The sequence below is a fragment of the Paramisgurnus dabryanus genome, chromosome 11 (assembly GCF_030506205.2).
Source record: "Paramisgurnus dabryanus chromosome 11, PD_genome_1.1, whole genome shotgun sequence".
Lineage (NCBI taxonomy): Eukaryota > Metazoa > Chordata > Actinopteri > Cypriniformes > Cobitidae > Paramisgurnus > Paramisgurnus dabryanus.
In genome coordinates this window covers 12,361,839-12,389,541 of record NC_133347.1, presented here as the reverse complement: position 1 = coordinate 12,389,541, position 27,703 = coordinate 12,361,839, and the positions used below count along the sequence as shown (strand labels likewise).

At 36.3% G+C, this 27,703-nt stretch overlaps 4 protein-coding genes across 11 annotated transcripts; all 4 read left to right on the top strand.

Annotated features, from left to right (window-relative positions):
- The first annotated feature begins 143 nt into the window (after positions 1-143).
- aldh9a1a.1 (aldehyde dehydrogenase 9 family, member A1a, tandem duplicate 1) lies at positions 144-12,294 on the top strand. 4 transcript variants are annotated; one of them, XM_065246813.1, is made up of 12 exons: positions 144-161; positions 373-544; positions 1,040-1,185; positions 1,525-1,654; positions 2,310-2,444; positions 2,654-2,850; positions 2,992-3,132; positions 3,284-3,472; positions 3,582-3,669; positions 3,887-4,028; positions 4,158-4,270; positions 4,404-5,172. In XM_065246813.1, exons 2-12 carry the CDS (start codon positions 394-396, stop codon positions 4,496-4,498), a joined length of 1,527 nt encoding a protein of 508 aa, XP_065102885.1. In that variant the 5' UTR covers positions 144-161; positions 373-393; the 3' UTR covers positions 4,499-5,172. The 4 variants fall into 4 exon arrangements, with proteins under 4 accessions (XP_065102885.1, XP_065102886.1, XP_065102887.1 ...); XM_065246814.1 differs by having other exon boundaries at positions 150-161; positions 376-544; XM_065246815.2 differs by lacking the exons at positions 1,040-1,185; positions 1,525-1,654; positions 2,310-2,444; ... (5 more) ...; positions 4,158-4,270; positions 4,404-5,172 and adding exons at positions 6,863-7,008; positions 7,233-7,362; positions 7,553-7,687; ... (5 more) ...; positions 10,268-10,380; positions 10,663-12,293 and having other exon boundaries at positions 150-544.
- Positions 12,295-12,857: 563 nt separating this feature from the next.
- Positions 12,858-15,302, top strand: LOC135729278 (torsin-1A-interacting protein 1-like). 2 transcript variants are annotated; one of them, XM_065246810.2, is made up of 5 exons: positions 12,858-12,874; positions 13,099-13,216; positions 13,692-13,742; positions 13,977-14,111; positions 14,234-15,302. In XM_065246810.2, the coding sequence occupies exons 2-5, from the start codon at positions 13,201-13,203 to the stop codon at positions 15,001-15,003; spliced, it is 972 nt and encodes a 323-aa protein (XP_065102882.1). In that variant the 5' UTR covers positions 12,858-12,874; positions 13,099-13,200; the 3' UTR covers positions 15,004-15,302. The 2 variants fall into 2 exon arrangements, with proteins under 2 accessions (XP_065102882.1, XP_065102881.1); XM_065246809.1 differs by lacking the exon at positions 12,858-12,874 and having other exon boundaries at positions 12,881-13,216.
- Positions 15,303-15,886: 584 nt separating this feature from the next.
- LOC135729276 (uncharacterized) lies at positions 15,887-23,002 on the top strand. Of its 4 annotated transcripts, none has more exons than XM_065246804.1 (13): positions 15,887-16,028; positions 16,341-16,419; positions 16,515-16,604; positions 16,809-16,931; positions 17,418-17,549; positions 17,710-17,838; positions 19,248-19,298; positions 19,482-19,610; positions 19,775-19,891; positions 20,322-20,450; positions 20,722-20,751; positions 21,718-21,798; positions 21,937-23,002. In XM_065246804.1, exons 2-13 carry the CDS (start codon positions 16,404-16,406, stop codon positions 22,713-22,715), a joined length of 1,806 nt encoding a protein of 601 aa, XP_065102876.1. In that variant the 5' UTR covers positions 15,887-16,028; positions 16,341-16,403; the 3' UTR covers positions 22,716-23,002. The 4 variants fall into 4 exon arrangements, with proteins under 4 accessions (XP_065102876.1, XP_065102875.1, XP_065102878.1 ...); XM_065246803.1 differs by having other exon boundaries at positions 20,722-20,766; XM_065246806.1 differs by lacking the exon at positions 16,515-16,604 and having other exon boundaries at positions 20,722-20,766.
- Positions 23,003-23,144: 142 nt separating this feature from the next.
- LOC135729277 (uncharacterized) lies at positions 23,145-27,350 on the top strand. The gene is made up of 8 exons (XM_065246808.1): positions 23,145-23,305; positions 23,647-23,784; positions 23,871-24,038; positions 24,605-24,754; positions 24,860-24,997; positions 25,815-25,922; positions 26,006-26,065; positions 26,147-27,350. The coding sequence occupies exons 1-8, from the start codon at positions 23,233-23,235 to the stop codon at positions 26,929-26,931; spliced, it is 1,620 nt and encodes a 539-aa protein (XP_065102880.1). The 5' UTR covers positions 23,145-23,232; the 3' UTR covers positions 26,932-27,350.
- The last annotated feature ends 353 nt before the right edge of the window (positions 27,351-27,703 follow it).

Below are 27,703 nucleotides of genomic sequence, written 5' to 3'. Positions count from 1 at the left end.
TTCACATATCGTCCCACCCATATTATGAACAAAGTTGCTTGGTTAGTTTGAGCAACAATCTGCTTTAAATCCAGAGACCATTGCGCAGACGTCCTCATTTCACCACACACGGTAGAAAAAGCATCAGTCTGCAAGTTGCACTCTTGGCTTTCGTTGAAAAGGTATGAAAACTGCCTTTATATGATATCGCAATATCAATTAGAGTAGGTCGGTTTCTACTCACCCTCACGGTATTTTTAGCTCATAATCTAACATTCTGCACTGCACCACATGAAGTCGAACATTCCTATTACCTTTTAACTCTGCACGCTTGCTTATAGATATTTTTTTTTACATGCATTGACATTGACCGAGCAACGCCAATATGCACAGTAGGTTCCCTTCCAGGCCAAAATGGCTCAACAACCGCTTCTGTTGCTGCCCGAGTTTCAGAACTTGTCGGTTGGCACTTTGGTGATAAAGGAGCCGCTGAATTTCTGGGGAGGAGCGAGAGTGAAACCTAAACAAACAAAGAACTCCGAGCCAGTATACGAACCTGCAACTGGTATGATTTGTGTTATTAACACTAAATGTTCCATGCATTGGAATTTATTTTCAGGGAGGCCTGAGATTGCAGCGTACCACAAATATCTGTGGTACAGGTATACTGCAGGGTGATATTACCCATTGCAAAAGGAGTTCAGTGATGCTACACTGAATTAATAAATAGTAAACGTTACGTAAAAAAATAAAGAATTAAGAAAACCTTAAATGCAATCTAAGGCAAACTTCCATATCATGTTAATATGATGTTACTTTGATGACCCACTACTTTCATGCTCTTGCTATTCACTAAAATGTATACTTTCTCAATAGTAAATACTGAGCATACTGTTAGGATCTAGTGTAAGTAGACAAACTGGAATGCAGCATTACTCTCGACCTCTAACCATTATAAAATTATTAATTTACTAGACTCATAATTCTAGAAGTAATACATGGAATCACTTATCTTCAGTTATTGTACATCCAATTCATTTATCCTCTGTTCTGTTGCCAGGTCGTGTATTGTGTGATTTGATTCCCTGTGTAGAGGAGGAGGTAGACCAGGCAATTAAAAATGCTCATTCTGCATACCTACAATGGCGCAAACGGTCTGGGATGGAAAGAGCCCGGATCATGCTTGAGGCTGCCAGGATTATTAGAGTAAATATATTAATGCATGACACTTTTTTTAAAGGACATATAATCAAGAATCTTAAATTTATTTAGAAGGTCAGTAAAAGTTTAGTTTAAACTACATGTATAGCAAAAAATTAACCAGAATTACCACGGCATTAATGTCTCCAAAAAGTTTATTATCTGCATTCATTTTATTTCATTAGTTTACATTTATGCAGTTGGCAGAAACTTTTATGCAAAGCCTCATCACCATTTAGACTGTAAAATCTACACATTTATATACACATATCTATGCATATGTAAACATATATGCTGTCAGTTATTTTACAGACTAACAGATGATCTTTTCATTCTTGTGCACAGGAGCACAGAGATGAAATTGTAAAAGTGGAAGTGATCAACAATGGCAAATCCGTCATAGAGGCTGAGATAGATATTGACTTTGCAGCACAGTGTATTCAGTACTATGCTGGCATTGCCCCCACATTGTCAGGTAGGGTTGTGTAACCCATATCAACTTACATTCACACATTTGGTAGACACTATTTTCTAAAATGAATTTGTGGCTCAGGCAATGTTGTAGAACATGGTCTACTATAGGAGCGTCTTTTTTCTGTCATTCTGAAAAAAATCAAAATAAATATATGTTGTACCCAGTCTTGGGTAAATTACTCAAATAAAGTAATTAATAACTAGTTACTAATTACATTTTCATGTAATTAGATTACTGTACAAATTACTTTCTCCAAAAAAGTATTTCATTTCTTATTACTAATTACTTTCTAAATCCTATTCAATGATAGGCATGAAACGGCTCAAATAAATAATATAAAAGTAAATAAATTATTCTGGTCACACTTTTAGGGTCCAATTCTCACTAATAACTACTTTTGCCTTAATTATTGTTCATTAATTTTTATGTTAAATACACTATTGTATTATATACATAATTGTTCTACAGTCCATACATAGTATTTAGTTCAATTATATCAGAAGTTACTGTATTTAAATTACTGGAAAATAAGAGTAATCCCTTACTTTACTTTTTTTAAGAAAAAAGTAATTATATTACAGCAACTAATTACTTGGTAAACAGTTAAACCCAACACTGGTTGTATGTCATGTCTATTAAATCTTTGTCTCCTCAGGCCAGCACATACAACTTCCAGAAGGATGTTTTGTGTATACCCGAAGGGAGCCATTGGGCGTTTGTGTCGACATAGGATCCTGGAATTATCCCTTCTCAATGGCTGCCTCGAAGTCAGCCCCAGCATTGGCCTGTGGTATGAGATATCCTGATGTATCTTTAATTTAATTTATTGCTTTTTTTCTACAAGCCTTTTCAAGTAGGTTGTATAGGTAAAGTTAGGTTGTGCTTTGTTTTATAAAAGTAGACGCTTTTTTGGGATACTTATGTTTTCTCTTTTTCCGTGAATTAATTGCAAAAAAAGAGTACTTTAATGTCTATTTGTTGTCTATTTTCTCCATGTAGGCAATGCCATGGTGTTCAAACCATCTCCCCTGACCCCAGTGACGGCAGTCATTTTGGCCGAGATCTATAAAGAGGCCGGTGTCCCTGATGGACTTTTTAATGTGGTACAAGGAGGAGCTGAGACTGGATCACTGTTGTGTCACCATCCAACTGTGGCTAAAGTGTCTTTCACTGGCAGTGTGCCCACAGGAAAGAAGGTACAGTATAGTAAAGCATTTATATTTACTTCAAAAAAATTCTGTAGCATTAGTGTAAGGCAATGGTAGCTGCCACGAAAAAATATGTTTACATTTAAAATGCATATTTGTTTGCAGTATTTCAAATCTCTTACTTTAAAGATTATAGAAATGGCAGCCAATGGTGTGAAGCCGGTGACTCTAGAGCTTGGAGGGAAGTCACCTCTTATCATCTTTAAAGACTGTGAAATGGAAAATGCAGTCAAAGGAGCCCTTATGGCCAACTTCCTCAACAAGGGAGAGGTGAAATGAATGTGACCATTTTCAAATTCCAATAATATGAATCAAAGGATACATATTGTTATTTTTTTTATAGGTTGATTCCAAAAAGCATTGGTAAAGAATACCTCTGCTTTCAAAGATAATAACATAATTTGTTCTAATATTTTCCCAGGTGTGCTGCAATGGCACACGAGTGTTTGTGCAAAGGGAGATTATGTCCCAGTTTTTGGAAGAAGTGGTGAAAAGGACCAAGGCTATTGTTGTTGGTGATCCCTTGCAAGGCGAGACACAAATGGGTGCTGTTATTAGCAAACCTCACATGGAAAAAGTGTTGGGTTTTATAAGCCAAGCTAAAGAACAGGTACTGCAGAATATCTGTTTGACTACTTCGTTTTGGTCAGTCTTTTGTTGTGTGTGTTTTTTTTTTGTGAAGATACTGTTAATGTAATTGATACATAAATTCATTTTAGGGTGCAAAGGTGTTGTGTGGTGGAGAGCGATTTGTTCCCAGTGATCCTAAACTGAAAGACGGATACTTTGTGTCTCCATGTGTGCTGGGTGAGAGAACTTTAATATTTGTGTCCTGTCAACATTGTTGCGACCCATGATGCAATTTTGTTTTATATCCCTTTAAACTGGTTTGACAAGTGCAGTTGTATTTCCTCTGATGTAAACTATAGAAACAGAGACCCAACCCTTTTGAAGTATTTAGTGCATTAGCACACAGATGATCTTCAATATTGTTTAAAGCATTTTCTTTTGCTACTACACACAGATAACTGCAGGGATGACATGACTTGTGTGAAGGAGGAGATCTTTGGCCCTGTGATGTCCGTTTTGCCTTTTGACACAGAGGAAGAGGTCCTTCAAAGAGCTAACAACACAACCTTTGGGTTGGCAGCTGGAGTCTTCACCAGGTAACTTTACCACTGCATTATTTTTCAGGCTTTTACATATACATACATAAAGAGATGCACACATTTCAAATACTTGCACAGACAGGTGGTTCAATAGCATTTAACATTCAACTGTATTTTTGTATTTAGGGATATAGCTCGTGCCCACAGAGTGGCTGCGAACCTTGAAGCAGGAACGTGCTACATCAACAACTACAATGTTTTTCCAATCGAGGTTCCTTTTGGAGGCTACAAGATGTCAGGTACTAAAATACTACATTTATTGAGACAATCATTAATTTTTCATCTGCAGACATGCTGAAAACATCAGTGAATATCTTTCCCAGGACAAACAAGTATACGTCCCAAAATCCAACACATCTCCTTTCCTTTTAGGTTTCGGAAAGGAGAACGGGCAATTGACCATTGAATATTTCTCTCAGCTGAAGACTGTTGTCGTGGAAATGGGAGACGTGAAAAGCCTCTTTTAAGCAATTGTGGGCTTAAACATTAACACTTCTAATGAAAATTTGATTTTTCCAGTGTTTAGATCAAAAGTGTCTCTGTTAGGTTTGTGACAATATCCTAAGTACATTTGGAATTACCATTGAAATGTGCCATTAAGTCAAACAAAGATACACATACAGATGTGGCCTTTAAGAGCGCACGTTATCTCCCGCGGCATTTGGCAAATCGTCTTGCAGAAGTTGTATGCAAAGCTGCCAAGTGTAGGAACAGACATTGCTGTTGTATTAGTTTGTTGTTCTTCTAAACTCCAGCAGTCCTTGCTGCAACATTTGTGTTCTGTTGCCATTCCCAACACATGGAAACACTAACAGTATATAAACTGTTAAACCTATGTATTTTCCTTAGTACTGTGAAACATATGTATTTGACAAACAGGGTCTTGTGGTATTCAAAACTAGCTAGATTAATTCAGACTAGTTAATAGCAAAATTAAATTGAAAGAAAGCAAGTGACTTCAAATCTCTTTCTACTGATAATTATACATTTGACAGCACTTTGTATGAAGTATTAACACTAATTGTTGGTCCTAGATTTGTTTGTTTGTTTAACTTTCGCTCTTTGTTTACTTTCCAGCACAATAATTAAAATTTGTCTGGTGATTTACAAGTTTGTAGCATTTCAAATAAAAGCACTTGAGTTCCAAAATAAAACTTGCATATTTTGTTTCTTCTTTTTTTACCAAATCGTGTGTGAGTGAAATTAGATATGTATTCTACAGTTTGGGATTTATGGGCTATTCTGAACAAAGGTTGGTAACACTTTACTATAAAGTTTGTTAGCGTTATAAACAATACTGTTAACAATTTATAATAAGGTTGTAATTGTTAACATTAGTAAATGCATACACTAACATTAACTACTTTTTCAACATTTACCAATCTTTGTTAATGTTAGTTAATGCCAGCACAATTTTTTTATAATGGGACCATGCACAATTTTTGACATAAAATTTCCATTTCATGTATTGTACCGGATTTAGCCAAGGGCTAATTTTCATCCTTAGTCCCTAGTTCATGGTGCATTATGTTGACATTTACAACTTTTAATTTTGTATTAATTAATTTTTAGTAAATCCTATAAATAACATGAACTAAGATAAATAAATGCTGTATTGTTCATTGTTAATTGATGTTAGCAAATGCATTTACTACAGTTAACAAACTAAACCTTATTGTAAACTGTAACCAGTATGTTTATTTTTAGTTGCATTAACTGTTCTCAAATACACCCTTAAAGTTCAATACTTTGCTTAAAACATAAGTAGTGTGCGGTGGTATGTATGGCTTACACGAAATTATAATTATTCTTTCTTTCTTTATTTTTTTTAAATTTGTAACAGAAAGTTATTCATACTCTTATGAAGACTATGTTGGTCCCTAAACTGCTGCGCAGACCTATCGGCACGTGGCATAAACGTACCGCGAGATCTTTAGGAATCCACAGCTTTTAAATCGCTCTCGCGTTATTTTGATGCTCTCTGCCGATCGGTCTGCGCATCGCCACATTAATTTAAACACACGTTTTAGCATTGCTGATAGATCTCATCTGAAATATATGTACAGCCTTTGACATTGTCTGAGCGTCGCCAGTTGCACAATAGATTCCCATCCAGACCAGAATGGCTCAACAACCGCTCCTGTTGCTGCCCGAATTTCAGCACTTATCCTTGGGCACTTTAGTGGTGAAGGAGCCGCTGAATTTCTGGGGAGGAACGCGAGTGAAGCCAAAACAAACGAAGAACCTCGAGCCAGTCTACGAACCTGCAACTGGTATGATTTGTGTTGTTTACACTAAAACATACATGTTCCGTGCATAAGGGTGTGTACTTCTATTTCGGTGTCATCTCCTATTCGCAAACTATCCGTTTTGAATTAGAATTAGTGTGTCCAAACTCACCAAATCTTAGCATGAGCAGACCATTCAGGCAACCGTCTGTACAATTTCGGGTGAAAAAGATCGAAAAGCAGATCCATGCTCCAAAGTTAATATTAAATATCTTTGTCCGTGCACAATTACAGCTAATGTTACCCACAAACCATTGCGTCAGGGACTTAACGTTAGTACTTAAGAAATAATGAATAAAGAAAACCTACAATGCCAAGAGGAGTCCTGTTACATGTTAGCTTGTCCTAGTACTTGCATACTCTTGCTATGCACTTATTGTATACATTTCCATAGCAAAAACCGTACATAATGATAGGAAAATAGTTTAAGGAGGCAAAGTAGTTTAAGCACCATTCTAGAAGTAAGTTAATACATGAAATCTGCTATCTTCAGTTATTGTCTGTACATACATCCAATTCATTTATCCTCTGTTCTATTGCCAGGTCGTGTGTTGTGTGATTTGATTCCCTGTGTAGAGGAGGAGGTAGACCAGGCCATCAAAAATGCTCATTCTGCATACTTACAATGGCGCAAACGGTCTGGGATGGAAAGAGCCCGCATCATGCATGAGGCTGCCAGGATTATTAGGGTAAATATAATACATGATGTTGTTTCTTAAGATTATATAAGAAACAGATACTTGGAGGGTCCATACAATCTTAGACTAGTTCTATCTAAATCTAGCACCGAACGTTTGCATTTAATGTGTGCAAACAGTTAATTATCTACACAACGTCTATGCTGGCCTGTCTTGTCACCTATTGTGTGATAGTTCAGATTATTTAATAGACTATCTATTGTTTTTTTGCACAGGAACGCAGAGGTGAAATTGCAAAAGTGGAAGTGATCAACAATGGCAAATCTATCACTGAGGCTGAGTTGGATATTGACACTGCTTGGCAGTGTATTGAGTACTATGCTGGCATTGCCCCCACATTGTCAGGTAGGGTTGTGTAACCCATATCATGCTACAACTCAATCAATTTGCATTCATGGACCTGCGACTTAGAGCATGGTACCAGTTGAGTTAAAGGAACGTTTTTATGCAGGCATGCTGGTTGATGACCTTTCAAATTCTCAAAACTTGTAGATAAAACTGTCTTCACCATATTGTATAACATTTATATCCTTAGGCCAGCACATACAGCTTCCAGGAGGATCTTTTGCTTATACCCGAAGAGAGCCATTGGGTGTTTGTGTTGGTATAGGAGCCTGGAATTATCCCTTCCAGATAGCTGCCTGGAAGTCAGCCCCAGCATTGGCCTGTGGTATGAGAAGTCTTAATGTATCTCTGTAGTTTATCCGCTTGCATTTTCTTCAAGCCATCTCGAAGATTTTCAGGTTTTGCTTTGCTTTTTAAAAAAGTAAACACATCATTTTTTTTGAGAGATTATATTCCCGTTTTTCTCTCTCTCTAAACCATAACCCCCATTTAGGCAATGCCATGGTGTTCAAACCATCTCCAATGACCCCAGTGACAGCAGTCATTTTGGCGGAGATCTATAAAGAGGCCGGTGTCCCTGACGGACTCTTTAATGTGGTACAAGGAGGTGCTGAGACTGGATCACTGTTGTGTCACCATCCAACTGTGGCTAAAGTGTCTTTCACTGGCAGTGTGCCCACAGGAAAGAAGGTACATAGTAAAGCATGAAAAGCATATTGGCTACCAAACAAGTCTGTAGCATTAGTGTAAGGTAATGGTACCTAAAGGGAAAGTTCTCCCAAAAATGAAATTCATCATTTACCGATCCTCATGTTGTTACAAACCTGTATACATTTCTTTGTTTTGATGAACACAGAGTACATTGTTCATGAGCCCCATTCACTTCCATAGTATTCTTTTTTCTTACTATGGAAGTGAATGGGGCTCATGATGTGTTTGGTTACAAACATTCCTTAAAATATCTTACATTATGTTCATCCGAAAAAAAATATTTAGAAAGATTTGTATTAACATGAGAGTGAGAAATTAATGACAGATTTTTCATTTTTTGGTAAACTATCCCTTTAAAGGTGACATAGAATGATTGAATGGGGTATTTATCCTTGTTCTGTGATGTGACATGTATACAACATTTTTTTGTTTGGGTCTGTAATGCCTTAGAAGCTTCCTAAAAACCTCTCTCAGATAGCTCTATTAGGGTGGGGGATTTTAAACAAGTGGTTTTGCACCTATTTGGCTCCCCCTACTGGCTTAACTTGCAATCTCATTACTAATTGGCTGACTTTGCTGCCACTCAAAAAATGTAGCCAATTATTTTAAAATGGAGGGGCAGTTAGATGCCTGTGATGTCATAACCATCAGTTTTTCAGATTGGGGCGTTTTCTGGCTGACATTTCTAAAAGAGGAATTTCTATGAGACTGAGATGTTTAGCATGTCTAGCACTTTTTGTATGTTCGTGAATGCGGGTAGACTACCATTATTCAACAAAGACAAGGTAAAAATGGTTTCATTCTCTGCCCCCTTTAAGTGAATTTTTATCTCCTCACTCTGTTATGTATATAAAATGTAAAGAATGCATAATTGGATTAAATATTACAAAATGCAAACATCACATTTAAAATGTATAAAGTTTGTGATATTTTAAATCTCTTATTTTAAAGATTATGGAAATGGCATCCAAGGGTGTGAAGCCGGTGACTCTAGAGCTTGGAGGGAAGTCACCTCTTATCATCTTTAAAGACTGTGAACTGGAGAATGCAGTCAAAGGTGCCCTCATGGCCAACTTCCTCACCCAAGGAGAGGTAAAATTAATGTGACCATTTCAAAATGTGTGTGTATATATATATATATATATATATATATATATATATATATATATATATATATATATATATATATATATATATATATACTTACTTACTTTAAAGGTAAGCACTAAACATTGTTGACAATAACATTGTTCTAAAATTACCCCAGGTGTGCTGCAATGGCACACGGGTGTTTGTGCAAAGAGAGATTAAGTCTCAATTTTTGGAAGAAGTGGTGAAAAGGACCAAGGCTATTGTTGTCGGTGATCCCTTGCAAGGCGAGACACGAATGGGTGCTGTTATTAGCAAACCTCACATGGAAAAAGTGTTGGGTTTCATCAATCAAGCTAAAGAACAGGTACTGCAGAATATCTGTTTGACTAGTTTCTTATTAAGGTAACCACTTTTCAGTCAGTCTTATGTCATTTTGTTGTTTTTTTTGTTGTGAAGATACTGTTAATGTAATTGAAATAAATTAATTTTAGGGTGCAAAGGTGTTGTGTGGTGGTGAGCGATTTGTTCCCAGTGATCCCAAACTAAAAGACGGATACTTTGTGTCCCCATGTGTGCTGGGTGAGATTTAACTTTAATATTTGCATACTTTAAATACGCTTTTTTAATTTATTTGAAATGTTTTATATTCCTTTTAATTTGGTTTGACAAGTGCAGTTGTATTTTCTCTGTTGATGTATACAATAGAAACAGTCAGTTTGACACATCAGCTGTGGGTTGTATCATTCCACACAACCCTTTTGTTGTATTTTTAAGAGCCTTTAGGTTATATTAAAGCCAGTATTTAGTACACTAAACAACATTTATGCTAAAGCGTTATTTTTGCTACTACACACAGATAACTGCAGGGATGACATGACTTGTGTGAAGGAGGAGATCTTTGGCCCTGTGATGTCCGTTTTGCCTTTTGACACAGAGGAAGAGGTCCTTCAAAGAGCTAACAACACAACCTTTGGGTTGGCATCTGGAGTCTTCACCAGGTAACTCCATCATCACATTCTTGTTCAGGCTTTTACATTTATTAAAGAAACTTAGGAGTTCAATGTAAAAGACATTTGAAACTCTACTGTATTTTTGTATTTAGGGATATAGCTCGTGCCCACAGAGTGGCTGCGAACCTTGAAGCAGGGACGTGCTACATTAACAACTACAATGTCGGTCCTGTGGAAGTTCCTTTTGGAGGCTACAAGATGTCAGGTACTAAAAACATTACAATCATTTACATTTATGCATTTGGCAGACGCTTTTATCCAAAGTGACCTACAGTGCATTAAAATGTCACATTTTTTATCCATCTGTGATCGAACCCATAACCTTTTTCTAACGCAATGCTCTTCCACTGAGCTATACAATCATTAATACTCCATCTGCAGAAATGCTGTAAATGTCTGTGAATACTCTATATATATATATATATATATATATATATATCACAGTACACACAGCTATACTTCCCAAAATCGTACACTTTCCTTTCAGGTTTTGGAAGGGAGAACGGCCAAGTGACTATTGAATACTTCTCTCAGCTGAAGACTGTTGTGGTGGAAATGGGAGACGTGGAAAGCCTCTTTTGAACTATTGTGGGCTTAACCATTAAAGTTGCCATTTTTTCCTGTGTTTTCGCAGCTTTTATTGTGTTTACAGTGCACAATATAATGTGTTCATGTTTCCTGTGTAAAAACGCAGTATTTATTACATAATTCACTTCTCTATATATCACTGTTTTCACTGTCCTAAAATCGGGATGGCTTCCTTGTTCTATAAAGTCTCTCCTTCAGAAATATAACGAGTTTGATTGGGCAGCTAGTAAACTGTGTTGTTATTCGAATGTGATTAGCACACATTGTCTGAATGGTCATGCCAGTTCGAGGAAGCTGTCCTCAGCAAAGGCCAAACTAAAGCAATAAGCCCCAAGAAGCAGTGGTTACAGGTCATGAGTGCATAAAACCCCATTCGCTGTTATAAAATGCCCTGTAACACCATTGCTTCGCAGAGCGTATTGCTTTTATAAAACTGTTACATCATATTCATAAAATAAAACAGAGCAAATAAGTATAATAAACAGTTATTTTAGTACAAATATTACTCTTCCGCCAAACAAAGTAGTTCCTCAGAATCGAGTGTTGCTGCAACAGAGCGGTTCCCAAGCAACACAGATACAGCAAAGACACAATGAAAATATGATTAAAGGCTGTGGTGTTTATTTTCATATATTAACATTCACATAATTTATTCATTAACATTTATATCATGCAACTGAAGAATGGATCATAAAATATGTTTGGAAGCATGCTTAACTCTTTCCCCACCAGCATTTTTATAAAAGTTGCCAGCCAGCGTCAGCATTTTTATGATTTTCACAAAAGTTTAATGCCTTCCAGAAATTTTTCTTCTTTAAATATATAATACAATACATACAAAATATTAAATGAAAGAACAGACCATTCGCTTAAAAAAAACATTTCATCCTATCTTCATTTGCTCTCTTTTATCAGCTCCCAAATTTAAGTTGTGTAAGGGCGCCACCTAGTGGATAATAGCGGTGCACAAAGCACACATCAACACTTACTTTCGCCCGCGGCCCTCAGTCAGGTTAGAATTTTTTGGCCCTTGGTAAAAATTTGTGCACCCCTGGTTTAGATCAAAAGCTATTTCCGTTAAGTTTGTGACAATATCCTAAGTACATTTGGAATTAGATTATATAATATATCATGAAAGGGTTTCAAACAAAATACATATTTAATTTTTGCTGCCAAGTGTTGGAACTGCTATTGTTCCTACACACAGTCCTTGTTGCAATGTTTGTGCTCGGTGTTCTGTTACCATTCCCAACACATGGAAACACTAACAGTATTAACTGTTAAACATGTTTATTTACCTCATTACTATGAGCATTTGACAAACAGTGTCACATTAAACCAGATTAATTCAGACTAATAGAAAAAAAAAAAAAAAAACAAGTGCCTAAAAGTCTCTTTGTACTGATATTTTTACACAGTGAGAAAAGACTTTGGAAAAATTACACTTATTATTTGTTCTAGATTTGTTTTTTTGTTCGTTTTTTCTTTTCCTACTTTGTAATATACCATAAAATACCATAAAAGCTTATTGTATTTGATTTGTGATTTACAAGTAAGTATTTCAAATAAAAAAAACCTTGAATTTCCAAAAAAAAGTGCCTATTTTTGTTAATCTTTTTATTTACTGTACCAATGTTAACAGTCAGTTAAACTTCTGATTTAAAAAATGTTTTAATAACATAAACTAATATTAATAAATTATTAATAAACATTTTTTTTAGTTCTTGTTAGCTATAATGCATTAACTAATGTTAACAAAAAAAACCTTATTGTAAAGTGTTACACTAAAGTTCAATATTTGGAAATTTAAAACAAGTATTAACAAATATGTAATTTCGGAATTTCTTTATTCTCATTCAAATAGTTTGCTTTATTATTAATATAAATAAATGTAGTTAATATTAAAAACTGTATTTGATATTCATTACTTAACCACAGGGCAGCAAAGATTACCTTTTGATTAAGACTACACATTAATCTAAAGTACACAATACAGATCCAAAATTGTGTCAAATACCTATAAGTAATATGCCCTCTTCACTAAAACGTCACTCAGCTTCTGCTTTTCAGCGAGCCCCACCCATTTCAAACAAGTTGTTTATCCCCTGCACGTAAGGCAGTTTTTGTTTCACTTTCTCTCTTTCAATGTTATAATATATATACTTCAAATTTGGTATCATTTACATTTAACAACATCAACAACAATTTGGAAGTTTTCATATAGTTATTCGTATAGTTATGAATTAGGGTGCACCTATCACGTGCATATGTCCGCATTGCTGCTGTGCGATGAGATTGTCGCATTTCAGGTTGTTCTTGATCTGTTTCTTGCCAGAGCGTTTAGGATTTAAAGTGTGGTTTGTATTTACATTCAAGTCAATCTGAAAGCCTTGCTACAACACTTCGGATTTATAAAGAAAGGATTTATCCAAAAACAATGGCAAAACGCGGTGGTAAGTAACCTTATTTGTTTTTAACTTATTTTTAGGATTCTAGACTCATTAAAGCTGTAACAAACAATAAATACTTTACTGTAAAAATTTGCTGTAATTATGTTGCTGGTTGCCAGTAACTTGGATTTAAATTTGTTATTTAATGGCAACAGTTTGTTCAAAGTTAAATGAACATTAAACATAAACATGTCTTTATATTTACAGAATAAAACCAAATGGGAACCAAATGCTTTGCATGAGAATGCTTTGCATGAGGCTGTTTTTTTGTTTTTGTTTTATTCTGTAAAGATAAAGACATGTTTATGTTGAATGTTTATTTAGCTTTGAACAAACTATTTATAATGTAGTCATTCACACAGTTGGCTGATCCAATGGGCCAAAGAAACAGACATCTACCAGCACATTAATCTTCAAAACTCTGTTATATTTAATAGCAATCCAAAACAAAACTAAAACTGCTCTTTCTGTCTTTCAGATGCAGTGAAACCAAAGAAAGCGGCTGGTAAATCTGATCAGGAAGAAGACAGTATGTGTGGCTCGCATAAAATTTTGATGATCCTTATTTTTTTATACTCTTACGAAACTTAACCATGTTTTCATAGTAAACTTGTAGTAAGCATGTTTTTTTTTACTTTAGTAAAACCATGGTTATGTTTTGTAAAGATTATGGTAGTGGCAGTGTTAAAATTCTGCTTTCTGAAATTTTAGCTGGTAAATCTAAACAGCACCTTTTAATTTTGTCACTATGTTTGACATACAGGGATGACTGAAAAGAATGTAGACATGTTCTCAGAGACTGAGCAGCAAGGTAAAAGCACTAAATACAACAAGAGCAATCAGTCTAATGTCTCCTACACACAGAAGGACAATAAACACACAGAAAAGAGAAAGAAAGGTATTTACAACATGGGAATAATACAGAGTTCTCCCCTCCATACTGACTATCTGTATAAATACATTTTCTGTTCTTTTTCATTATTTTACTAAACTTTACTCTAATAATTGCTTGTTTAACAGGGTGGATTTTGCCTCTGTGTGGACTAGTACTCATCCTTGTTGCTGTGGTGTTTCAGTTCTTTCATGGCTCAATTTTCCAAAAAGATATTGTGGTGAAATTGTTCATTGAGAAACTGAATAAAACTGAATCTAGCTATCCAAATCAGCGCCCAAAGCTCTGGATGCAAAGTCGTCGTCTTATTAGCCACCACCTAAAGACAGCCACCCCCACTGAACCAGTCAGCCTGATTCTGACATCTGGTTACGGTGCCGAAAAAACCCTCGGCTGTCTAGCTAAGCACTTGGCTGAAGCATTTTCCACCGCTTTAAATTCCTCAGTCCTGAACATTGATGGAAAAAGCAAAGCATCACAAGATAGTGATCAAGTCAAGCAAGACATTAACAACAACCTCATAAAAGCCTTTGAAGGTGAGAAGGTTGCTGCAGTTATCCATCGGTTTGAGGAGCTCCCACCAGGATCTACTCTCATCTTCTATCGTTACTGTGACCATGAAAATGCGGCTTTTAAAAATGTCTTACTGGTGTTTACTGTTATGCTGGATACAGAAGCAGAAATACCATCTAGTACCTCCCTTGACAAGGTTGAAGACATGGTGCACGATCAAATAAAGCGGAAGTTCATCTCCTCAGACAAGTCAGCTGAGTTTAATCAAATGGATGTGGACAAACTAAGCGGACTATGGAGCAGAATTTCTCACGTTATCTTGCCAGTGGTGGCTGAAGAGGAAACTGAGCAGCAGGGCTGTGGGCTTGAGAGTGAATTGATTTGAAAATAGTTATTGGACATTTATCTTTTCATAATACCTGAAATATAAAGCTCTGCTATTCCTCCTAAAAGAAAGAGCTCTATACTTTAGAGACTAGCAACGATATATGCACATACAAGTTGAGTTGGAAGTGTTGTTTTCCATTCAGATCATTTGTATCTAAATTATGCTTTAAGTGGCTATTAAAGTTGTTCTTAATATTTTCTTTAGTTTGGCCAAAGATTACAATGGGTAAATGTTACAGTTGGTGTGTTTAAATATGCTGAATTAATCATGCCTTAATAAATACATATTTTCAACCAGTTTTGTTGATGCTCCATATGAATAATGAAAGTTTTTTTTAAATTTCTTAATGTCATTTCAGCACATATGGCTATATATTCATGGTGAGAACAAGTTATACACAAGTTAATCTACACACATAGAGGAAGGGCAATTTAACATGTCCAAGGTATTTAGGCTTGTTGGAGGTAACCGTAGTACCCAAAGTAAACCCACACTAACAAAGGGAGAACAATTAACTTTCGTTTTCCTGGGCCGCCCCGCCCATTTTTAACAAACAGTTCATTGTAATTTTTTTCACTTTCTAGTTTATTTCAAAGTGGATATATTTCATAATTGACACTATATAACGTTATAGTTCAAAAGTTCATAAGTTGTTTTGTATAAATATGTTATCTCTTAAAATTCGTTGAGATCTTTATGATACTCATGATATGTTCCATACAATAAATAAATGACATGTATGCTCCCTTAAAGGGGACGAAAACGACACACCGATACAGTCTTTCTAGATTTATTAAGGAAATAACAATGATTTTATTCCTCAAGACAAGCTCCCTTACACCCGTGTGCACATGTCCGTCTTCAGAATAACTCCGTGGAAACAAATGCTGTAATTAAACGTTCCTAGGCCTTTAGAACAACTAGTGACGCTACCTGGTTTTGTACTTCAGACTTTTGACAGTGCTGTCAGAGAGGCCAAAATCCAAAATATTATCTGTGACTTTACAACAGTTGGGCGATCGGTAAGTGTTTTTTCAAGCTAGCTTAAAAACATTAAGCCGACCGACACGTATACTAGCCAGTAACGTTACAGAAAGCAATTACTTGGTGGTTACGTTGGGCCTTATTTGCTTTTAACTGTACAGCAATGATCCTTTATATTAGGATGTTTTGTAGTTATTAATATGATAGACAGTACAGTGCACCTTACATGTGCGCATGTCCACGTTGCTGGCATTGTCGGTATGCGACGGATTTTTGCGTTTCACGTTGTGCATGAATAGTTTTTCGCCAGGGCATTTCTGTTTTAAAGTGCTGTTTGTTTCTATATTTAGGTCTATCACTTATGTCTTGAGGCAATACACCACCTTTATAAAGACCGCATTTATCCAAGAACAATGGCAGAAAGCGGTGGTAACTAACTAAATGTTTTCTCTCTATTTTGGAGATTGTTCCTTATATATAATTATTTATAATAGTCTAACTGCTACTACAATTTTTTATAACAGACAGCAGAAGCGTTCAAAGTGAAAGTAAGCCAAAAATTGAGAGTGATGGTGACAATGACAGACATGATCAACACTCCTCCCTCGTTAAAGGTAATTTAGTCAAATGTTTGGTATTGTGTTCAAATATTGATGCTTCGGCAAGTAACGAGAACGAGAGAGGAGGGTAAGTGTAATGTAGTAGTATGCATAAAGTCAGATGTATGTTGCTACGATCCTTAAAGGATTAACATTTGTTATAATGATATATAATGATAAAAATAGAAAATTGACACACTTTACTTGTCTTACACACAGAAATGACTCAAAAGACTACAGATTCAGACAGCGAGGAGGATGGAGATAACCTTCAATCTAACAAAAACAGTAATGCAAAAGTGGACAAAGAGAATGACATTGAAAATAAGCAGAGGCCGGAAGGTAATTTCTCAGTACATAAAAAAACGTAGTCATTCTTTGTCAGCAAACATTAAAGGTGCCATTTTTTTCTGTTTTCGATGCTTTGATTGCGTTTAGGGTGTGCAATATAACATGTGTTCATGTTTAATGTGTAAAAAACACTGCATATACTATATACCGCTGTTTTCACTGTCCCTTGTACTATGAAGTCCCTCCTACTATGAAATCCCTCCTTCAGAAATACGTAACGAGTTGTGATTGTGTAGCTGGTCCAGCGTGTTGTGATTCGACAGCTGCTTGGTGCACGTTGTCCGAAAAAAAAAAAACATCAAAACTTTCACAAAATCACAGCACAGATTGCTCAGCCTTGTATAATATGTAAAGTAGGCATGTTACAATTAATCCTGTGTTAGTTTGTGTCCCACTCACCCCACACCTCATCCATTCAAAACAGTTTGTTTTATAAAACCATTTATGTTTGTTTTTTTTAAATATTTGATGATACAGGGGTGACTGAAGAGCTTACAAACAGGTCCCTAGTCACTGAGCAGCAAGAGGACACCATTCACTCCAACACAAGGACTATAACTAAGGAGAATATACAGATGGACAATGAACCCATAATAGAGAGAACAGAAGGTATTTTGTTTATAAGAATAAATCATGTTATTATTATTGTTGTTTATACAGTAAACAGTGATAAGGTTTAACTCCATGTGATAGGATATAGAGGCAGATACTTAAAAGCACAATGCCCCTCAATACATTGAGATATTTCATATTCATGTTTGACATACAGGGAAAACTGAAGACATTATAGACACGTCTACAGACATTCAAGAGCAGGACGACAGCAGTCAATTCGACCAAAACGCTACAACTGAAAAGGACATTAAGATGGACAATGAACCCAGGGAGAGAACAGAAGGTAGATTTTGTGTCATAACGGTTATGGGAGTGTTTAAAGTGACACCATGTAATTTTTCAACCTTCATAATACATTTTCAAGACCCTTGTGATAGTACATCGACTTTAAATAGGTTGAATGACATGTCTACCATAGCCTGACGGGGTCTGTATCACTTTTACTCGTATTTTAAAACTTAGGGTTTGTGGTAGTAACCAGAGCACAAAAAAAAACTACAAAATTCGACTGCTTTACGGCATACGTCACTTCCTCCACACAATTTGTTTTTAACGTGAATTTTGCTGGAGGCTACTTAAGGAGTGTAGAGAGCGGTTTCTAATATGTGACTCTGTGGTACAGTCTTTAGTGTCACGGACCTATGACACGGGCGACCCGGGTTCGATTCCCCTTTAAGGCATCTTTTATATAAACTGTTGATTCATACATAAATGCGATGTTCTTTATAAATTACGGCGATTATATTGCATATAGTTCCCTGTATTCAGATGCTGTGTTCACGTATTTACCTTTCTTTTTACTGTGTCTATGATATTTACATTACAATCCAGGATGCTATAGCACTCAAACTTGCTCACAGTGTAAAACCAAACCCTATTCATTCACCAATCAGATCCGAGCGTTTCTCTCTTCTCTCTTCCTCATTTGCTGCGTTCCGCTGTCACTCGCGTGACGTATTACAAAGCGGCAGACCTAAACGCATCGGTTTACTTGGATTTGGAGCGATTTTCACACAAAAAAGAGGAATAACGAGCGCCATTGCGGAAAATCCTGGTGGCGAGGGAGAGAGAGAGGATGCAACAATATTTGTTTGGAAAAAGGCAAGGAAATACGTCTGGTCGTTTCTGAATTGGAAGGCTGCAGCCTCCGGAGGTCAAATATGCAGGCTGCACACGTCATCAAGCCTGGGTTATTAAGGTAAACTGAGCATTACATTCGCAAGTCATAAGCATACTGCAACAATTTACGATTAACTAAGTATAATAGTCAACTTTGTAATTGTTAATATTGTGAAATAAGACAGTCTTGATGACGTATTAGAAATACGACATCCGGAGGCTGCAACCTTCAGATTGAGAAATGGCTTCTGCCACGACGAGTTCCTCATCAGAAAGTTGTAACATGACTGCGTTTCTCCCTGTTGTCTCAAAATGTTGATCGTTTAGCATTTTAAATGTTTAGTTTTTAGTTTAGTTTTAAGGTTGGCCAGTTCCTTTCCTTTGCGACAGTGCTGCGGCGCTTGTGGGCTCTAGGGGCGCTAGAAGTGAAAAATACGTGTCTAGCACCCCCTAGTGGCCAAAAGTTTCATGGTGTCCCTTTAAATTCTGCTTTATGAAATCTAAGCAAGTGAATATAAGCAGCACCTTTAAATAATTAGGGCAAATGTTAATTTTGTCAACATGTTCTGTTAGATGTAGTGACACCAAAGACAGCGGCTGGTGAATCTGATCAGAAAGAAGATGGTATGTTTGGCTTACATTAAGTTGTTGTGATCCAAACCTTCTAAAATTTTTAACAACATTTTTGTGATAGCAGTTTTTAAAGCTAAATTAATTGTGCTTTATAAGCACTTTGCTGTTGAATATAAGCAGCACCTTTAAATTCTTAGGGCAAATATTAACTTGGTCACCATGTTTAACATGCAGGGATGACTAAAAAGGATATAGACACATCTAAAGACTCTCAGCAGCAGGAGGATAGCAGTCGATCCAACACAAGCACTAGGGCTATGGAGGACATACATATGTGCAGTGAACCCAAGGAGATAACAAAAGGTATTTCTTTACCAGAATAAAAACCATATTATTACTATATACTGTATACACACATATTATTACTTACATTTGCAGTGGTGAGGTTTGACTTTATGTGATAGGATGTAGATATATCAATGATCCTCAACACATTGAGAGATTTTATATCCATGTTTGACATACAGAGACAACTGAAAAGGTTACAGACATGTCTACAGACACCCAGGAACAGGACGATAGCAGTAAATCCAAAACAAGCACTATAACTGAAAAGGAAAATGAACCCAGGAAAAGAACAGAAGGTATTTTGTTTATCAGAATAAATCAAATTATTAGGGGCAAGCCCAGAATGGGCGAAAGTTGCACTTATGTTTTTGCTTATATCTTTTGACTTGTAAATCCTAGAAACGTATTGTTTCTTCTGATTCCTTGGCTCAAGACGATTAGAATTGACCCCAGGACGTCATTTTCCATCACAAAAATGTTTCCGCCATTTTAAATCTTTGAAAAACCTACTTTTTTAAGACAGCGGCTGGTCCATCTGACAAAGATGATGACATTATGTGTGGCTTACATGAAGTTATTATGATCCAACCTTTTAGTATTTCTAACATAAGCATGATGTTAAGTGTTCAAATTCATTTTTTTTTTTAAATCTTAGCAGGTGAATAAAAGCAGCAATTTTTAACAATAAGGGAAAATATTAATTCTGTCATCATGTTTGACATACAGAGAGACCTGAAGAGGATATATACAGGTCTACAGACACTCAGGAGGAAGAGGAGGAGGATAGCAGTCAATCCAACACAAGCGCTATGGACGACAAACAGATGGATAATGAACCCATGGAGAGAACAGAAGGTATTTTTTATACCAGAATATCATATTATTATTAGAGATGCACGGAAAATAGCTTTTATCTGCTAGTATCGATTATAGGCAGAGAAATCAATGCATCCTTAATTGTTTTCTTATAAAAGCAGTGCTGAGGTGTGACTATTGTGAGAGGAAGTAGAAGCAAAAATCTAATAACATTATTTAATTATAATAATCTGCATTTCAAAAGATTTTGATATTGAACTTCCATCCTCAACAAAAAACTAAAGCTGCTCTTTCCTCCTTTTGGTTCCAGTGACACCAAAGACAGCAGCTGGTCCATTTGGTAGGCAAGAAGAGGGTATGTGTGGCTTGCATGAAGTTTTGATAATCCTAATTTTCAGAATTCGTAATTAAAGTTTTTGTCAACATTTAATGGGAGTGTTAAAATTTTGCTGTCTGAAATCTTAGCAGATGTATATAAACAGCGCTTTTAAAAAATAAGTGCAAACATTAGCACTGTTGACACCTTCGTCAAGCTCCTTGTTGTCTGTGCCAGTCTTTTCTGTCTTACCATTACGGCCCTGTTTGCACCTGGTATTAAGATAGGTTTTGGTTTATCGGATCACAAATGGACAATGATAATACAGATGTAAATGGGGTCTAAACGTTTTAAGATTGTCCAGTTTTGACCAGATTGCATTTGCAGTGCAGACGGTCACGTTGTTAAATGTGTTCGAGCAGCCACAAAAGGAAGCTTACTTTCCGCCTGTTCATCTAATGTGTGATGAACGGAGCACAGTGTTTTTATATTTGTCCTGACTCCTAACTCTGTTTGGTGCAGTCTTTAGGGTATCATTTGTAAAACGTATTTGTATCGTGTAAAAATTGGCTGCTCTCCGTCATTAGTTTCATTTTGCAAGCGTGTGAAAGTCGTGATAGCTTATTTGATCAATTGCTCTGAAATATCCAAAAAGCCAACAACACAATCAGCTGTATTCTGACATAATAGTAGTGCGCATCAACTTTCACCCATAATATCTCCCACTTGGTGTTAATGACTCGCTTGTAGACAATCCCCTTGAGGTAATCAGGACAGAAGCGGTTAAAAGTGGACAAACGATACGGCTTAAAAAACACTTATTGCAGGCGATTTTAATACCAGGTGTAAACAGGGCCTTAAACAGATTTTTCTCCTTGCGATCAGTAAAGTCAAAATTCTGTAGTCATTAAGAAAGAAGTAGATACCTTATTTATTCATAATTTAGAACTTTATATATAACTCTATATACTTTTCCACATTGACATACAGACACATCTCCAGACATTAAGCAGCACGAAGAGAGCAGTCAAGAGGACATGGAAGACAATGAATCCATAAAGAGAAAAGAAGGTATTTTTTTCATGGGAGAGACAAAGGAATGGTAGTTGGTTCTTTCTTTCATGCTTACTGTACTAACTGTATAAACAAATGATGTGTCATAAAAAGGCTTTACCATCAACTTAACTCTAATAATTTCCTCTTTAACAGATATTCGGTGGTGGATCCTTGCAGGAGTAGCAATCATTTTGGCTATTGGATGTGCTGCTTTGTATAATCCTGAATCAACTTCACCTGTGCAAAAAGAGAATGATGAGGTGGAAATGTTCACTGAAAAACTGAATAAAGTTGAGTCTAGCTTTCCAAATCAGCGCCCAGAGCTCTGGAGGAGAAGTCGTCTTCATATCAGCCGCCACTTAAAGACAGCCAGCCCCACTGAACCAGTCAGCCTGATTCTGACATCTGGTCATGGTGCCGAAAGGACCCTTGGCTGTCTAGCTAAATGCTTGGCTGAAGCCTTTTCCACTGCGCGTAATTCCTCAGTCCTAAACATTTATGGAAAAAGCAAATCATTACAAGACAGTGATCAAGTCAAGCTAGACATTGATAATGATCTCAGAAAAGCCTTTGATGGTGAGAAGCTTGCTGCAGTTATCCATCGGTTTGAGGAGCTCCCACCTGGATCTACTCTCATCTTCTACCGTTATTGTGACCATGAAAATGCGGCTTATAAAAATGTCTTGCTGGTGTTTACGGTTATGCTGGATGCAGAATTGGAAATCACGGACAATATCTCTCTAGGCAGGGTTGAGGACATGGTACATGATCAATTAATACGGAAGTTTGTCTCCTCTGACAAGTCGGCTTTGTTTAATCAAATGGATGTGGATAAACTAAGTGGACTGTGGAGCAGAATTTCTCACCTTATCTTGCCAGTGGCTGCAGAAGAGGAAAGTATACAGCAGGGCTGTGGGCTTGAATCATTTTGAAAATAGTTATTGGACACTTTGGCTGTTTGCACAAATTAGTATTGAACTGTTATTTCCCTGCTTTGCCTCCTAAATGGACTTGTAAAATTGATGGACGTCAGAAAGAAGTTTTTTTCATTCAGAATATTTGTATGTAAATTATGTATTAATTGTCTATTAAAGTTGTTCTTAATCTTTTTATTTGTTTGACCAAGGAATATATTTTGTATAATTCTGGTGGTTTTTCATAATAAGGGCTTTAATAGACACTAATCGTGCCTTAATAAATACATATTTTAACTCAGTTATCGACGAGTCTCTCATGGATTATAAACACGAAAAGTGTAAAATACATAAACACTGCACGGCAAATTATAAAAGTGAAACCAACTATGCATAATAACTGCTTCCGGGTGACATGTGTTCCACTTAAATCGCTCCGACAGAACACATCGCCAAAGTTCCGTTTTCCGTTTTTAGTAGCAGCGAAACTGTGAAAAAAGTTTGTAAAGAAGTGGCATGATTTAAAATTAAACAAATGGATTCGGGTGATTCCAAAGAGAATGAATCTCAAGTAAGAAGGCGAAGCAACAGACTATCATCCCCAACAGGTTTGTTTATGCAAAAATAACTTTATACCTTTTTTGACGTGCGAGCTGATCGACTGGCTGAACGGAAACTTACTGATTAGCCCGTGCACACGAGCTAAACAACATAGTTGGATCCTTTAAATAACTACAGTAAACGTATTAATATAACATTTACACATTAAAATATTTGTATTTTTAAACATTTGTATTTGTGAATATCTCATTTAGTTGACCACCACGAGTCTGAGCTGAACTAAAATGCAGTTTCACTTTAGCTGTCTCTGCGAATAAATTACTTTCATTATCACAGAAATATTGCTGTATGTTACGTTATTCATTCCTTAATACATTTTCCTTTTTAGTTTTTAGTTTAGCCGATCCTAAACACAAACCCCTTTTAGGAAGGAAACGGAAGACGAATAAAGATGATGATGCGCCATCACGAGCCGTCAATGGTCCGTCCAAAGAGGCCAATAGCCTGGCAGAGGAAGAAGATGATGGTATGTAAATGAAAGAAAATGTCGTTTATGTTTAATTTTAGGGTAAAACGTTTATTTTTTTTTGTGTTTTTTATTATTCAATACAGAACCCACTGTTAAGAACCAAAAGCTTCAAAAAGGGGCAGATATGGCAGCGAATGGAAATGACAGAGGTGATGGAGACCAAACAGATGTGGAGATGGATGACAGTGTAGACCAAGATACAGATATGGATTCAGAGGAGGAGGCTGAGGAGGACCATGAGCTCGTAAAATGTAGGATACTGTTTTACTCTATACTATTAAACCTGTCTCTTGCCATAAACATAGCGAAGAAGCTGACAATGGGGTGGTTTCCTGGACCGGGATTAGACTAGTCCTATACTAAAATAAATTTAAGAGCTGTTGAAACTGAAAACAATTGGCACTAAATAGATGAGTGCCCTTTGTTTTGCTTTAAAATGCACACCAGTAATGTGTTTAGTAAGGAATGTTTGTTAAAACTAGTATGTATTGTTTTTAGTAAGGAATGTTTGTTAAAACTAGTATGTGTGTGTGTGTGTGTGTGTGTGTGTGTGTGTGTGTGTGTGTGTGTGTGTGTGTGTGTGTGTGTGTGTGTGTGTGTGTGTGTGTATATATATATATATATATATATATATAAAATTAAGATCTAGTTTTGACTTATACCTGTCTGTTAATTTAAACCACCCCAATGTGTTTAAAAGCAAAAAAGATACAGTCTCTAAGATTAGGTTGTGTTTGTCCAAATGTTCAGTTGTAATGGACAAGCAATGTTATATTCTTTTCTGTGTGTGTGTGTTTTTTTTTGTGTGGCTCCTCAGTTAAGTCCAGAAGAGATTTCAAGCTTTCTGCAGATGTACAGGAAGAGAATCTAGAACCCGGAATGAGCTTGAGAAGCCGAAGATCCATTCACGAGACAGAGGACACTGAGCCAACCAAACATCATTACAGTTTAAAGACTACGTTTATAAGTTTGTTCACACAAATCTTCATGTTTGTAACATTAATATAAAGTAAAAAACACATGCAATAAATATCTATTACACATAATGGTAACATTTAAATATTACTTTCAGAGCCTTCCAGTTTGGGCTCTGTCCCTGTTCAACTCAAACCTCTGGAAAACATAAAGGGGTTAAGTAGGAGAAGTTTCTTAAAAGATCAGGATCACACAAAGGAGAAAACTAGAGCTTCAACAAAACCTTTAAATGATTGTATGTATTTCAGCTGTTTTTCTGTAAAGGGGGTCGCACACCGGACGAGAAGCACAACATGTTGCGCCATTAATCTAAAAACAGAACACATGATTTTCTATGAATGTACGCACACCGGCGGTGGCTGTCCGCTGTGACTCTGGACACTGCTCAAATCCCTGTCGCGCCACTCACATAGTATAAAATTAAATAGCATCATATTTGTCCCAAATCTTTAGCATTAAACATTGGGTGCTAACGTATATTTTGCATTTTGAAGTAGATGCTATCTGACTAAGCTCGCGCTATTTACTGTGCACTTTCAGTGTACGATACGTCAGAGTTGTCCTAGACGCAACGTAGCGCTTCTCGTCCGGCGTGCGATCCCCTTAATGCACATTAGTACACACATTAATATGCTTACCCAGCAAGCATTTTTTAGTAAAAAGGCGTCTAAAGGCAGTCCAAATTCAGCCCAGATATCTAGGCTAAAACAGGGCCAAACTTGGATTGCCAATGAAAATTCAAAAGAGATTTAACCATAAATGAAATAAAATGAATAAATAAATGACACCCTAAATGTAATCACTGTGACTTTGCTTACATAATGGAGTATCACATCTCTCAAGTTATTTTGGCAAAAACGGCATTCAACCAAATGTATGTTTTTTTTTTTTTTGGCTAGAAATGGGTTACTTATAGCCAGACTATATTGGGTATTTAGTAAACCTAGACGGTGAATGATGGCTAATGCTTGCTTTCATGGATGTTATTATTATGTTGTAGTTTTACATACATTATAGTTGATGTTATATGATCAAAGGTTTTATTATTGCAGATACCTCCAGACCGGCCCTTTTTTACAGACCAGCTGAAGCTGACAGGAACCTCATAGTCACAAATAACTTTCCTATAATAAAACAAGTCCCTCAACACAAAAGCACAGGTAAAGCCCAATTCATATTTATAACATGGCTAATGTTAATGTGTACAAGTTTGTCACTTTTACCTAAAAATCTCTTTGTAAAGAATTCAAGAATTTAAAGAAACCACTCACATTAAGAGCAACTCCAACTTCCACCTCTAAAGGTATTTCGACCTCTCTATCAACTCATCATAATTGAAAAAATATTTCATCTCTGATATTTCACAAATTCATCTTCTTTCCAGGGTCTACATGGTACGTGTGGAAACTTTTACTGTGGGCTCTGATATTAGTATTTCTAGCTTTGGGCTTGTGTGCCTATCAGAAGTTTTCAATGCTAAAAACTGATGTGGTCCAGCCGAACATACAGGAAAATTTCAATGCAGACATGGCGGCACTTCAGCTACTTTATCCAAGTCAGCGCTCAGTTTTTTGGAAGAGGAGCATCAGGCATCTTCAGCGTCACCTACAAACAGTCAACCCCACCGAACCGGTCAGCTTGATTCTAACCGGTGGCTTAAAGGCAGAAAGGACATTGGCTTGTCTTGCTCGAAGCTTGGCTACAGCATACTCCGTTTCTCTTAACAACGGCTCAATCTTAGAAATCGATGGGACTACCAGAACAGCACAAGACAGTGACCAGGTCAAGTTGGACATTGATACAGCTCTGAGAAAAGCATTTGATGGTAATAAACCTGCAGCCGTTGTCCACCGTTTTGAGGAGCTTCCTCCTGGATCTACGTTGATATTCTATCGTTACTGTGACCATGAGAATGCAGCGTATAAGAAGGTTTTTCTTGTTTTTACTGTGATGCTATCAGTTGATAAAATAGAAACAGATTCCAGTCTAAGTGCAGTTGAGGACATGGTACATGATCAGATAAAAGAAAAGTTTGTTACCTCAAACAAGTCCACAATGTTTAATCAAATGGATGTGGATAAACTCAGTGGATTGTGGAGCAGAATCTCTCATCTCATCTTGCCGGTGGCTGCAGAAGAGAAGACTGAACAGGAGGGCTGTGGGTCCTAATAAACCCTCACAGAAAAACATATGATCTCTGTATTGACATTTTGTGGCATTGTGAAGTACATAATTGTACAAAGAGAATCCTCATTCCAAAGAAGTTTTTAAAAGACAGCTGTAAAGTCTATGTTTATAAATGTTTTATATATTTTTTGTATTTGTGGATAGTTTGGTTCTTTATATCTGTCAGTAAACTACATGTACAACCATGTGTGATGGCAAACCCTGATTTGTATGATTATATTGCAAATGAATTTGAGATTCGATGCAGATTAGTTGTACAGTATTTCATTCAGACACGTTAATGATTAAAGTGTTGCACTGATTTTTGAAATTCAATCTTAGCTAGTTTTTCCATGTTTGAAAAGTATGTTTTGATTCATTTGTGTATTTTTGTGTGACTAATACAAATACAAACAACTCAATATTTGTTTCCTTGTGAGTTCATCCACCTCATTTTTGTTTTTTTTTGTGCAAGATTTTCGTTTCAATTGTCGTCCGGTAGAAAACAATGGGAGCATGCACAAAACGTGATTAAAAACATTATGGTAAATATTTGCTATACCCACTTTAAAAAAATAAAAATAAAGTGTCCTGATATATAAAGATAACCCTAAATTGTGGTCATACAGATATAATTGAAACAACATTCGAAACTGTAAATGGTGTACTTTTATATGTGTACACCCACAATGTTGTACTTCTTTAAAAAACATTTTAAAATAAACTTAGTTAGATCGTTTTCTTAAAACAGAAGAACAGAAAACTAAAATTTAAA

Excerpts from the sequence above, each read along its gene's own strand:
- LOC135729277 (XM_065246808.1), top strand. The coding sequence starts at position 23,233 with ATGGATTCGGGTGATTCCAAAGAGAATGAATCTCAAGTAAGAAGGCGA. Across the intron at positions 23,785-23,870 it reads GGCAGAGGAAGAAGATGATG|AACCCACTGTTAAGAACCAA; the intron begins GTATGTAAATGA and ends TATTCAATACAG. Across the intron at positions 26,066-26,146 it reads TCCAACTTCCACCTCTAAAG|GGTCTACATGGTACGTGTGG; the intron begins GTATTTCGACCT and ends TCTTCTTTCCAG.
- LOC135729278 (XM_065246810.2), top strand. Across the intron at positions 13,743-13,976 it reads ATCTGATCAGGAAGAAGACA|GGATGACTGAAAAGAATGTA; the intron begins GTATGTGTGGCT and ends TTTGACATACAG. Across the intron at positions 14,112-14,233 it reads CACAGAAAAGAGAAAGAAAG|GGTGGATTTTGCCTCTGTGT; the intron begins GTATTTACAACA and ends CTTGTTTAACAG.
- aldh9a1a.1 (XM_065246816.2), top strand. The coding sequence starts at position 6,154 with ATGGCTCAACAACCGCTCCTGTTGCTGCCCGAATTTCAGCACTTATCC. Across the intron at positions 6,305-6,862 it reads AGTCTACGAACCTGCAACTG|GTCGTGTGTTGTGTGATTTG; the intron begins GTATGATTTGTG and ends TTCTATTGCCAG. Across the intron at positions 7,363-7,552 it reads CATTGCCCCCACATTGTCAG|GCCAGCACATACAGCTTCCA; the intron begins GTAGGGTTGTGT and ends TTATATCCTTAG.
- LOC135729276 (XM_065246803.1), top strand. Across the intron at positions 17,839-19,247 it reads ACCCAGGGAGAGAACAGAAG|ATGTAGTGACACCAAAGACA; the intron begins GTAGATTTTGTG and ends ATGTTCTGTTAG. Across the intron at positions 19,299-19,481 it reads ATCTGATCAGAAAGAAGATG|GGATGACTAAAAAGGATATA; the intron begins GTATGTTTGGCT and ends TTTAACATGCAG.